At 53.9% G+C, this 13,322-nt stretch overlaps 1 protein-coding gene across 2 annotated transcripts in view; it reads right to left on the bottom strand.

Annotated features, from left to right (window-relative positions):
• Positions 1–12,784, bottom strand: part of ACVR1C (activin A receptor type 1C) — a 33,910-nt gene extending 21,126 nt beyond the window's left edge. For both annotated transcript variants that reach the window (XM_063341520.1, XM_063341521.1), the window contains exons 1-2: positions 12,653–12,784; positions 490–720 (exon numbers count right to left, since the gene is read on the bottom strand). In XM_063341520.1, coding sequence (XP_063197590.1) covers positions 490–720; positions 12,653–12,725 — 304 coding nt within the window. In that variant the 5' untranslated portion in view covers positions 12,726–12,784. The remainder of the gene's footprint in view (positions 1–489; positions 721–12,652) is intronic.
• Between the last annotated feature and the right edge of the window lie 538 nt (positions 12,785–13,322).

Raw genomic sequence — 13,322 nt, 5'->3', positions numbered from 1 at the left:
CTTCAGCCAGTGCAAGGTCCTCATTATTTCCTTGTGACGCAGCAGCTAACAGCTCTCCGCTCCCCACAATTGCTAATTCACAGCTGCCATACACTGCTGATCCGTGCCCCGTGGACAGTCCCCAGTACCTCGGACGCCTTCCTAACATCTAGACTAATGCCAATTCAAATCACAAACTCCCTTAAGATATTCCAGCCCATAAAATCTGTGCAGTTACAAGTCTGTTTCCTTCAGACACTTCCTTTCATCGTCACGGTTGATGCCTCGTGGGATATCAAAGACAGCATCTCTTTAGGAGATCCAAGAAATTCTCTTTTCCCCAAATAGAGCTGTAGTTTAGATTTTCCTGTCTGAAACAAGTTGGGAAAAAAATAGCTGCTGTTTGACAGACAGCCTTTATAATCCCCATTTGCTGGCTCCCACGGCCGCGTCCCCCGCACAGTGTTCCTGCACCCCCCGCTGCCACACCAGCGCTCGGGCAGCACTTACCGACAGGCAGGCGGAGGGTGATGTTGTTGCAGAAGTCAGTGTAGCAGCACTCGGTCTTTGTGATGTTCTTGGAGCTGTGGCAGAAGACCTGCGCGTTGAGCTCCGGGAGGGAGACGCAGGACTTGATGACCTCCTCCCGCCCGTTGGTCAGCATGACGGAGGCCCAGCAGGCGCCCTCCGTCTGGCAGGTGAAGTTGGTGTGCTCGCACAGCTGGCACACGCACTTCAGACCTGAAAAAGAGGTTTCCAGCTTTCATGAGAAGACCCCAGAAAGACAGACACACACGCCCAACAACTGAGCCAGCTTGGCTCATTCGTTGGCCAAGGCTCTCCACGAGCGGCCGGCAGAGCTCCAGTGCAGGCCCTGTGCCGGTGAATGGGCTCCTGGGCTGCAGGAGGATGACCAACAGTGCAGGTCCCCAACACCCACGGGTGACAAGTTTTCAGACCAGGCGGTCCTCAGTCACAGGAAAGTATACAGCATCTGTCTCGCACAAGGGAGAAGACTGACGACCCCAAGAAGACGTTCCTGTGAGAGCTGCCTTTTGCCTAGACGGGGAGACGGAGCTTAAAGTCTTGAGGTTCACGTTCTCAGCTCCCACGGACTCAAGACACCTTGGGCAAGCCCCAGGACAAACACGCGGGCACATGCTCAATTCCAGATATACAGACACAGCCACGCTCATTCCATACTGAATTGAAGTACTACCAACAGCAGCTGTTCCAGTAGCAGAGCTGACTTCCCCAACCACGGCCAGCCCTCACCAGAGCCCGTCCCGCGCCAGCACCACGCACACACGCCGGAGCCGGCTGGGCTACCACAACGAGCCTGAGGAATCGCCAAGACACAAGGTCCCAGCACGCACCACCCTACACCCCACGGACAGACACCAGCAGCAACGACGGACTCCTCCTCCCCACGTCGTCTGAGATGATGCACCTTTTTCAGGCACCCAAACAGCTGCCCCGTTTCTTTTGGTGCAAAAATCTGATGACTTCTGAGCTTTGTATGTTTTTAACCACATCTTCATGTTTTACCAGATCAAATAGAAACACATTTAATAATTACTATGTTTTTCAGGCTTTATTGACTCTTCCTTGGAAGAATAGGAGGAAACCAAAGCCACATCATCTCAGTGAAACACCAGAGGCCAACAATACGTTTTTTTGCCTTCCTTGTTTTCTTCACCTGCTCCATAACAAACAATTTTTGCTCACTTCATGCCAAGTTTAGGAGCGTATATTAGCAGTGATACAATAACCAAGGCATCTTAACCTTGGGCTGACAGCAATTTCTACAGGAAGCCCTTCCTTAAGTGCACTTTATATGATTATTTTGTTCCTGTAAAAAAAAAAAAAACCAAACCAACACTTCATGTTAGAGTGCACAGACTTGATCTCTTCAACTTTTGACTTATACAGTTCTTACCCCACCACAGGGTCCCCAAAATGCATTCTGTACACCTTCCTGGGTCAGTTATAACTCTGCAAGACTGAATATCCCTCTACTTACAGGAGCCAAGGTATTAAAAAAAAGTCATTTTATCCCTAAATCCATTCTGTTTCTTTGGGAATTGGGCAGGGGGAGGCTGTTTCTTTTACTTAACAATAACAGACATCTAAAAAGTAAAATCATGAGATGACCGGGATGGCCACCAGCAAGAGAAGAACTTCCCTCCCATCACTAGCTAGCTCCCGACAAGCCAGCGCGTTCCAACAGCGGCCGTGTTTCTCTCTCTGACACCCTTCCCCGATCAACCCGAGACCGAAACCAGACTCTGCCATCACCCCACACCGACAAAAGGTTTGTCTACATGACAGCGTGGTGGCTCCCAGTGTGATTTATCGCCCCCCACGTCCACGGTTGCAGTGGCAGCGCGCTGATGATGGCTGAGGAAGCAGCGCGGTGACGACGGCTGCAGCAGCGCTTGCCGCGCGTCGGGAGCAGCCAGGACTCTCCCCCCCGAGCCCCCAGCGGAGCCCTGACAGACGTCAGCGCGAATCTCATTTCTGTGTCTGTGACACTATTTGTTTTCTTTACCACAATCTTCATCCTGTGCCACCCTTCCGAAACAACAGCTTGTCGTGTTTATCCTCGGCTGGCGCCCGCAGCAAACCTCCTTGGCACCATATGTTCGTGTTTACCCTGGATGCAGGGCGTGCTGGGGACCGTGTCCCTGCCTGTCGGCTTCGGCTCTCGCCCGGCACAATCCATCACCCAGCAACAGAACAGAACCCCTTCCTTAAAGACATTACCGTGGCCCTAGAAGAGATGCCAGGAGCAAGACTCATCAGATCCAAATAAATAAGAGATCTAGCGGGAGAAGAATAGACACATCACCACCAACACTGCAAAATAAAAGCATTACTTGAGGAAATGAATATAAGGCTGTCGCAAGTGCCTTCAGTCTTTCAGACACGTCATCGTGCTGTTTTTCTCCCCCTTCTCCTGGCCTAAAAATAAAATAGGAAATGGTCCTTGCGATGTCACCCACAGTAGGTAACTGACACTTTTATCCACGTTCTGGGATTTTACAGATTGCCCGAGAGAGGAGTTTTGATCAAAACTGTCACGGCGAGTCCTGAGCAGCTCCAGGGGCATTCCGCCAAGCACCGTGAAAGGCACGCCAAGCACAGGGCGAGAAAGGGATGGGCAAGGGCTTGGTGACCTCACCTGGACCAAGCTAAACAGCCACGGGCTTCCAGAACGAGAGGGGCCACCTCGCGCTTGCCCGTGACCAGCGCTGGCTGGGGGTCCCCTGGCAGACAGCTCCGAGGGCCGGCGCCCTGGCAGGGACAGCAAGGGGTGCTTCAAGATCGGCATTTTCTACTGGTGTGTTCAGAGACTGTAGTATTCTGCTGGATGTTCTTTATTTCTACATCACTGATAGAAAGATCCTAGCCCCATTTTTCCTTTTAGTTCTGAGTGTTTTATTCAAAACCGACTTGTCCAATCTACTGCCCACAACCGAAAGGTCACAGACGGATGGAAACCAGCCCTGCTCCCCTCAGAGCTGTTTCTGCGAGAAGCCATTACACAAAGAAGAACAAAATAGGAATAAAGTCTGGCCAAAATTCTCAATACAACCCAATCACATTATCTTTGCTCCTGAAAGTGAACTCATTCAGCCACTTGATGACAAGCTGGGAGGAGCAGGGACAGGAGCACGTTGAACTCAATACTTCCAGAGAATTTTCATGCCACCTGGAGGCTAGAAAGCCCTGGAGACCAAGATGGCTCGACAGGCATTCCCTCTGCTCCTTCGGGACTGCTGAGCTCACAGAAGTCATGTGAGACAGGCACACGAACTTCTGATGGGAACACTGCGTTCAGTTTGGAAAAGGCAGCAGAGCACACGAAGAAAAACTTGTCCACACCCAAAACCATCGCATCCTAAAAACCATTTTAATGTACTTTTCTCCTACCACACTTGAACTGTTGCCTTTCCCTTTAACCATTCCTTTTAAAAAAGCTGAGAACCACTGCCCCAGCGGGTACAAAGCCTTCACCCTGCGCTTCCCACCACAGCTCCTTCCAGCAATCCTGTTCTGGTCCCGGCTCTCCCCCTGTCCCAGTTCCTGTCCCCCCATCTCTAGGCAGCCCCGGACCCCACCGGGTCCCAGGGGCTCTCCCCAGGATTCCCCCAGCTCCCTGCGCTCCGCTGCACCCTCTGACCACCTCTGCTCCTCCCAAGGAGGCTCACGCTCACCACTGACTCTGTGCCCGGAGCCTCGCCGAGGGCATCCTGCCAGCCCACACGCCTCCTCCTTCGCCCTCCCCCAGCTCCCGCGTTGCTCCCCAGCTCTCCATCCCGCTTTCTCTCCGATGAGTTGCCAGCTGCAGCATCACCCTCCGCTGCCTCTCCATCCCGGCTCCACCAGACTCTTCCCATCGCTCAGACGAGGTTTCGCCCTCTCCTCGCTCGGGGCAGCGGTGGGTGCTGTGGTGGGGGGAGCACGGCGCCGGCAGCAAGGGGAGAGGCTGCTCTGCTCTCCCGTCCTGTCGACGGCCCCACGCCTGCATCCCGCACCAGCAGCTCCAGACAAGTCTTCCAGCACCAAGACTCTCTGGGCTGGGACAAATTCGGGCTGTCGGGTGACGTGTGGCAGAAGTCAAAGAGACGCCGCGAGAGCTGGGAGCAAGAGCTGCGCGGCAAGAACAAGGGCTCCGCACCTCTCTGCTGGTAACAAGGTCCAAGGGGTCCCACCGACAGGCGAAATCCGCACTCCCTCCCCCTTCAGCCTCGTATTCCAGGTTTTCCTAGCGTCATGTCTGCTGCCATCGCTCAGCCAAGATTAAATGCTGCCAAATTTCAAGCCCTTACGCAGGGGAAAAAAAAAAAAACAACCCAGAGAAAAACAGTGCAGCTGCATCTATTCAAAGACAAGATCGGAGTCTGAGTTGTGGGCAAGACAAGACTCTTCCCAGAAGATTTACACAGACCACTTTTAACTATAATTCTACAAAAATAGAAATGCAAGGTTCCCCAGCCTGTGCTACTGGCTAATTTCTCACATGGAAAAAAGGACAGAAAACTCAAAACAGATACAAATACGTACCCTTGTTTCCAAAAGCTTTTAAATACATCAAGAATCCTTTGCTAGAAGAGCAGAAAGATGGACTTAAAAATATGACCATAAAAGCACAACTTTCCTGCACCCGTGCTATTCCAGCGTCCTCACCTCAGTGGAACGGGGAGACGAGGAGCCCGGGAGCTCCTGAGGGTGCCCTTGGGAAGATCCGCGCTCCTCCTGCCCCCGGTCCTGCTGAACAGGGATGCGACGGACCCCTCCGCTCTCACCCAGCATCGCATCCCCACGCGTAGCTCCTCTGCTGAGCCGCTGCAACCGTCCCGCTGGCACTCTCAGGGACACGGGACTCACCAGAATTTGGGATTTATTGGTGCAGATGCACCAGGCACATCTCAGTGCTGCTCCATTCATCCGTAACAGCCTCCTCTATCACCCTTTCTTTTTTATGGAAAAAACTGCCCATATTCAGTTCTACAGTCGGGCAATCAACAATCTCTGGCAATGTATGTCAGGCTTTCACATTACGTATCTGCACAATTTCTCCTCTAATTTGACTCCGCTGCTGCCCCAGAGAACTGGTGAGACATTCCACTCCATTTTCCGACCGGAGGGATAACAGCACCACGACAGAAGATCTGCCCCTTCTCTCGCACCGCTCAAGCCACCACCACCGTTGAACCACGCTTGCCCGCACGCCTGCCCATTCCGCGGCACGAAGGAAGAGGAAGAATTTGCCAATATCGGATGAAATCCTGCAAGTCCCTGAGTGCAGGACGAAACGGTGACTCCCTCCCCGGGGAAGGCGCCCGGCGCCGCTCCCAGGGACGGTCCTGGCAGCCTCACCAGACATGCTGTCGTGGGGGAAAGCTGGGATTTCCACCGCCGAGGAACCCAGAGAAGTGGGACAAGGTGATTATGAAGGAGTTAAAGGGAAAGGGATCAAAGAGGCAGGAGGAAAATGTGCTCCCAAAGTTTCAAAACAAGGCACTCTTTAATCCAGTAACGAACATGACTCCTTTATTTACTCAAGCACAACATTTCCCTTAAAACATTGCGTTCTCTGGTTGAGAAATTAGGAGAAAGTGAACAACTGAAAGGCGCCATGGCCTCAGAGAGCTATGTTAGGCATCCACACTTGGTTACCAATGGTTACAGCTCTCCAAGCACGGAATTCTCCAGCAGCCATTAACACATTTGTCCTCAATCTCCCCAAAGCACGGCCCCCCCAGGGATAAGAAGCAGGTTGTCCTGCCCGGGGCAGGGGACGCGCGGTGGCTTCAGGGACAGCAGTTGCCCAGGGGGGCTGCGGGAGGGGGCGAGCGGTCCCTCTCCTCTCCCAAAGGGCAAGACCCACGGGAACAACGGGAGAAACCAGCAGCCAACCCAGGCGACGGGGAAGCTCACTCACAAACCGTTGTTAGATACACGAGGAAAGCAAATTTTACATATAGAGACCACAAGGGACAGGTGCTCCCTGCTTTTAGCATTTTTAAGACAAAGTTTTCAACGATTTTTTTTCCCTGCTGTTATTGCAATAGGAGTTGAGTCTATATATCAATTTCTTGGTGGAGGCCCACTCTGAATCCAGGACAGGATGACTTGCTCTTTGGAGCAGAAAATAACCTGCATGACTTACATAAAAAACTACATTTTTTTTCTTCTTAGTTTTCAATGCAACCGTAAGAAAACACCCAGTACAGGCAAACACGCTCTGCAATTAACGTACATAGCAGGAACTGAACCAGCATCTGATTCACAACAAATCAACACAAAAACGCATAACAGAAGATTATTTTTTTGTATGCTTCCATCAGTTTTTCCTCAAGCGTCAGCTTCAAATCCATGAATCAGTAGATAACTAAGAAACAAGAGTGACCCTACGTGTGAACCAGAGATGCAAGAATCTGAGTTTAGACACCAGCTTAACGAAAGCAGCTAACAATTAAAACAAGTGCGTAGACACGGTGCAACCTCAGAAGTTAAAAGGAATGAACTGAGCATCCAATTGGCATAAGCGAACGAACAGACTGACAGAATACACTGAAACCCGCGGGGAAAAAAGCCCCAGACTTGCTATCTCTTACGAGCCACACAAAGTTCTACATTTCAACACAGACTTTTTACTATACAGATTAAGCAGCCATTAATCTTCCATTAGGTCATAATCCAGCACAGCCCGCAACGGTTCGCAGTGTCTTCCTGTGGCTCCAGGGCAGCAGAGCACTCACAGCTAGACTGGAAAGCAAACGCCTAACTGGCCCTACAGCAATTAGCTGTCTTTAATCACGACGGGAAGGAGGGCCGAATAGCCAGAATATCGATCATTCTGTACAGTCATTCTGCCCCGTGCACTTCTAGATATGCTTCCCGTTGATTCCCAAATTCCAAGATCCGGGGCTCGTGCGAGCGCAGGTGCAACGTGTCGCCAGGGTCCCCTGCCCGGGGGACAGGAGTAATAGCAGCTTAAAAGCTCACTATATACTGCAAAAAGGACTGATACAGGCTCGGCAAAAACCGGAAAGCTGTAGAGAGGAAAAGTAATTATTCCAGAACTGAAGGAAATGTCTTGGAACGATAGACCTTAAATAGCTCCACTGTTTTCATTTCTTCAAAATACGTATGGGGAGTGATTTTATTAACGTCTGCAACTACCTTAATTTTGGAAGGAGGATACTGGGTACTCAAAACCCCTGTTCCAGAGAAGTTTAGCAACCGTTACAAAAAAACCCAGCAGACAGAAACACAGGCCAAGCATTTAAATTAACATTAACTGAGCAGGGAAAGGGCAACAAAACCCAGTGCCAGCATTTTTGCCGGAATAAGCTGTCAAAGGACGTTTGCTCATTTCTCATTAGCTTCAAACAGGCAAGGTATCCTTTGCAAAGTTAGGCTTTATGAACTAGAAGCTAGGCGGCAAGACACAAAGGTGTTTTGCAAGAATTCTGTGAAATGCGGTCCATAGCCAAAGCCGCAGAAGAGCCCGCTGGCGGCAGGCGGCAGCGGCCGGAGGAGGATCCCGTGCAGGGACGAGGGCACAAATTCCGCGGGAAGCGGCTGAGACAGCACCGACCGATGGCGAGGCTGAGACGGCTTGCATAGAAAAGGGACACCTGGCGTTGAAAGCTGAACCCAGTCACCACCTGAAAGCATCTGCAAAGGCATTTTCCAGGCAGGAAATCACAGTGACCGGCTCTTCTGTTGCCGCGCAGCCCCCTCCAGTTACACACAGCCTTCTGCACAAAAAGCAGGTGCTACTGAAGCATGAAATTTGACTTTGAAGATGAAAATTTGAATGCTTTAGAATTATTGTATCAAGAAGAGCAAAGTATTTCAGAACAACATTTGGAAACCTAAAACGTCCGCTTTTACTTAACCATCACTGGTTTTGCCCCGTTGTATGTCAGACTGAAGACTTGTTCTGCTGGAGAAGCGAGGGGGACACAAGTTCCACAAACACTGCCCTGACTACCTACAGTCAGCCCCCTGGTAAGCACGGAATCAAAAAACATTGACTTTTTAATGTACTTTATTTATTTTTGCCACCACCAAACTTCAGATGAACCAAGAAGAGAGAGGTTAAAATGCCAGCAGCATCCTGGCGGCTGGACTGGGTGATCACAGCAGGTCCCTTCCAACTGAACTACTCTCTTCTGTAAGAAACACTTAACTTGCAAAGACCATTTATTCAGGAAAAAAGCATTCCCGGGGTCCCAGCTGGGCGTGAAAGGCGGCCGGCGCTGGACGAGGGCTGGAGGGGCAGCAGCACAGCGAGGTGACATCCATCGCCTCAGCCCCAAGGCAGAGGAAGGACACGGGCACCTTTCAGGACACCGGGGTTAAAGCGTCACCAAAAGGGTTCAGGACAGGACGTGTGCTCAAGTGACAAAACCTGCCAACCTCCACCAGAGCCACCTGCACGTGCCCAGATTCATCTACACGTGCCCCAAATTGCCAGGGTGTTCACAGCATGTAAATTCAGGCACCCAGGTTGGGCTTTGCTCTCTGCAGGCAGCTAGAGACAGCCCAGGGTCATTCAGAGCCAAACAGCACCTGAGCTACAAGAGAGGAAACGGCATTTTTGAACTGGGATGGAGTTATTAGCCAAGTATCTCTTCCCCGGCGTCGCTCACTGCACTACACTTCCACGTCTCGGATCTGTTAATTTCCAGGTTGTCGGAACCCCCCCAGCCAGGCAGAAGCTGAATTTCTAGCCTACCAAAACAAGCACGGAGAAAAGCCTGAGCCCACCCTCCCAGCACCTGGTACGGAGAATACGGTAACGGACTGCAGCGCCGGGGGGCCTCAGCACGATGCCCGAGTCCCCTTTTTTCTAGGGATTTCCACTGTAAGTTCTGACACTTCGAGGCCATCACCCACAACTCAAGGCAGACTTCGGCAGACACTCCAACACCAATCCAGGTGAACCGACCGGCGCATCCGACAGCTCGCGCCCGTCCTGAGGGAGGAACAGACGGACGGACAGACGGGCTGCTGCGCCACACGCAGGGAGAGCGACCCTACCACTCTTATTGCAACGGTGCTCTTCAAAAGTGACAAGATACCCTGGCCAGATTAAAGCCTAGAGTAATCACTTGCAAGCAACCGGTAAGGAGGTACTGCAAAAAAGCAAAATTAAATTACACCCACTCACCCAACACGTAGTCTTTTACCTGTGCGAATTATTGGCAGACACCCTGGTGGATCACGGAGTCAGGCCATTAAGTGCTTATAGTTCTCATTCATGTTGTTTCATTAAAGCTTTTTTATTATTAAAGCTTTTTACTAAACGCTAGGAAAGCAGAGCTTCAGTGACCCACAGAAATGAGAAGACAGCATCATACTGGTAATTCATTACATCGCAGTGAATTAATTGTTTAGTGAAGTACCACTGCTTTGCTATTGTACTTTCCAAGGACATACTATTTTTGGTGCTTGACAACACATAGGCTTTGCAATCTTACCAGTTAATAAGGACTAAGCAAACCAAACTATTGAGCTGGAACAAAAACGCTTTTTGCAGAAGGTGGGTCTGGATCTGCCCGCGACACACGGACACGCAGCGGCTGCTTCACAGCTTTGTGTGCGGGCAACAGCCATCGCACCTCCGACTTTTGTTCCAAGTTTACATTCTATAGGAAATACTGGAATAAACACAGTGTGCTAAAAACTCAGACTTAAGATTTACAGGGCACTTTCAGTGACTGTTTATAACTCAATCCAAAGATACTAAACCACACGGAAAAGAAAAGTTGTTTGAATACAGTACTACGTGTGTAGCAGGAGTCCAATTTTATGCTATTTTCATGTATCCATCCTTGTGGAGCAGTTTTCAACAGCCATCTATTTTGCTTCCCATTTTCCCACCGACAGCGTGCGTTCCCCCGGCTGGCAGCAGCGGCTCGTGCGAGTGCTCTTTCTTCCCCCTGTGCTTGGCCGCATGGGCCAGCGCAGCCGCCACGGCCACCAGCCCCACTCGCCACCTCCCACCCGCCTGCTTCACCGGGCATGCGGCATCTCTGCCAGGCCTCAGGGACAGACCACGGGCGCTGGGGTTTGCCTTTTGGAGGACTAAAATGCACTGAAGTAGGAAACAAACTCTCACGAACTTAGAATTTGTCTAAAGGCTCCCTTAAGGAATCCAAAGCAGTCCAGCGGTGAGCGCCACGAGGGGCTCTCGTGCCACCACCACGCAGAGTAACACATTTCCTTACTGCAGCCCACACCCCCAGCGCCCGTTCACAGCACCCTGAGTATTCCTCACGTCCCCCAAAATAGTGCTGTGACAAGCACAGAAGAGCATGCAAAGCATTTGACACGACACGGGTGTAGACAGTGTAGCACAAAGGTGGGAGAAGCAATTTTGAGGAGCCCACAGGAGGTAAGCGGATAGGAAGCAGAAGGACCGTTCAGTACGCCAGTAGCAAAAAACTTTTCCTCTTAATCCTATAAACATTCCCGAATACTGGGGCACACCAGAAGTTCCTCAGATCTCCACTGTCCAGCACAGCATCTTCAGACTCGCAAGAGAGAGAACGGGGAGGGAAAGTTTCCCAGAGCACGCTTAGCCGAGTCCGGTGACCAGCCAGGCTCGTGGAGGGCTGTGAGCAGACAGTCAGCCCAACACCCGACAGCAACCACCACGCCAGACCTGAAGCCCCTTCCCAGGGACGTGCGACTCCCCTTGGCACCCCCTCTAAGGAGCTGTAAGGGCACAGAGGACTCTGCCTGCCCCGGACCACACGCACACACCCCACACCTCATCCAGACCCTGGAAAGGTGACTAAGAGGAAAGAAAAGCAACTTTAGAGAACGGAGCAACGCAAGACTGGTTTAGATCAATGACAGCCCGCGCCAATGAGATCTGCGGGTGTATCGGCCTCCGGAGGGAAGCGGCAATGGTCACAGCATTCATGCTGCTTCTATTCATTCAACCAGACCAGGGAAAAACAAGTATAGCGCGGGGTTGCCTATTTCTGTGGTTCGCTTCCAAACTTAAATAATAAAATCTGGACAAACAAAGAGAAGCGCTCGGACAGATCAGGTTTTAGGCCCCTTGAAGGTAACAGGGATTTACCAGGTGTACCAGACTGTACAGAAACACTCCAAACACCAAGAGCCGAGCTCTGCGGCTCCTCCCTTCCCCAAAGGGCGGTGATGCGAGCCCTGTGCTGCGGCAGCGGGCACAGCCCTTCCTCTCCGCTTGGGGCTGCGACCCCCGCTCTGCCAGAGTGGGATCAGCATCACACCAAGAAACTAATTCCCGTGAAACACTGGCAGAAAAGTAAACTGGAGCAAGCCTAACAGAAAAAAGTGTGAAGTGTTCGAGTCTACACTACCTTACTCTACCTTAGCGATAACTGCTGGTTTACAGAGCGTTGTTCGAGAGCGTGGGGTTAGTCTGTACAGGAAAGATTGCGAGGAACGAGCGTTCCGTGCTCCCTGCTGCGTGACAGACGAGCCCGTATCGGAAGGAGCTCGACAGGGCGTTTGACACCCTGCCCAAAGCCTCTGCGGGTTGTGACCTTTGTCCCATCGCGGTGTGACGGGACAGGACGGGGGTGGCCGCGCCGCTCCCCCCACGACACCCAGCGCGGGCAGACGCGGGGCCCTCTCGCCGCCACGGCCGGTGGGAAAAGCCGCCCCCGAGCACCAGGAGCCGCGGGGAGGGCGGCGGGGGCGGCTGCGGCACCGCCGGGGCCAGACGGCGGGCACCGCTCCTTAAAGCCCCGGGCCGAGCACTCCTGCGCCAGCGGTACCCACCGGCGGGGGCCGCAACCCGCTGCGGGCCGGCGGCTCCCGGTAAATCCCGGCTGACCTATTTCTCCCGTATACATGTTGATCGTAATTAAATGCATTAAGCTCCTTAACCTCCCGAGAAACAACGCTGACCCCGGCCGGGCGGGGGCTCCGCTGCCGCGAGCGCACGGGGGGTCCCGGGCACAGGGGGATAACGGGGCGCGGGGGGGATGTCCCGGGCACCTGGGGCGGGGGGGGGGGTCCGGAGGGCGGGGGGGTGGAGGGGGTCCCGGGCACAGAGGGGGGTCCCGGTGCTCGTCGCGGCCGACCAGCCGCCCCCACCCGCGGCGGACGCCGGCAGCGGCGCGGAGGGCGCCCCCGGTGCCGGCCCTACCTGCGCACAGCGAGACGGCGGCGGCCAGCAGCGGCAGGGCCGCCCGCAGCGCGGGGCCGCCCGCCCGCCCCATGGCCGCGCTCCGGCGGCGGGGCCGCGTCCTGCGGCGGCTGCTGCGGCTCCGGCTCCCCCCGCCGCCGCCGCCGGCAGCTGCCCGCGCCCCCCCGCCGGCGGCGGCAGCTATAGCGGTGCGGGGAGGGGCCCCGCCGGCCCCGCCCGCCCCCGCGCACCTTCCCGCGGGGCTGCGCCGGGCGGGGAGGGGGCGGCGGCGGGGCCGCCCCGCCCGCGGCCCCCCCAGCGCTTCTCCCCGCCCCGCCCGGACGCCCCCCAGCGCCCCCGCCGTTCTCCCCGCCCCGCCCGGGGGCCGCCGGCCAAGGCTCTGCCCCCCCGCGGGTCCCGGTGCGAGCCCCGGGGCTGCCCCGAGCCCGGCCCGGCGGGGGGTACGGGCAGCAGCGGGGTTTTGGGGGTGCGGGAGGGGCGGCCGGAGCCAGCCGAAGGAGGGGGCATTGGGGGCAGCCACCCTCTCCCAGCCCGGCTGACACGGCTGCAGGGTTCCTCGTTACACCCGTGTGGAAGTTCGAGCTGCAGCTGGACATCAAACTAGCCCAAAATAGCACTTCTCGGTTCTTAATTTTTATTTATTTTTTTTCCCCTTAAATACCTATTAGTG

The sequence above is a fragment of the Chroicocephalus ridibundus genome, chromosome 7 (genome assembly GCF_963924245.1).
Source record: "Chroicocephalus ridibundus chromosome 7, bChrRid1.1, whole genome shotgun sequence".
In the NCBI taxonomy this organism is placed as follows: Eukaryota; Metazoa; Chordata; class Aves; order Charadriiformes; family Laridae; genus Chroicocephalus; species Chroicocephalus ridibundus.
The sequence above is the reverse complement of the archived record's forward strand: the minus strand, read 5'-3'. Positions and strand labels throughout refer to the sequence as shown.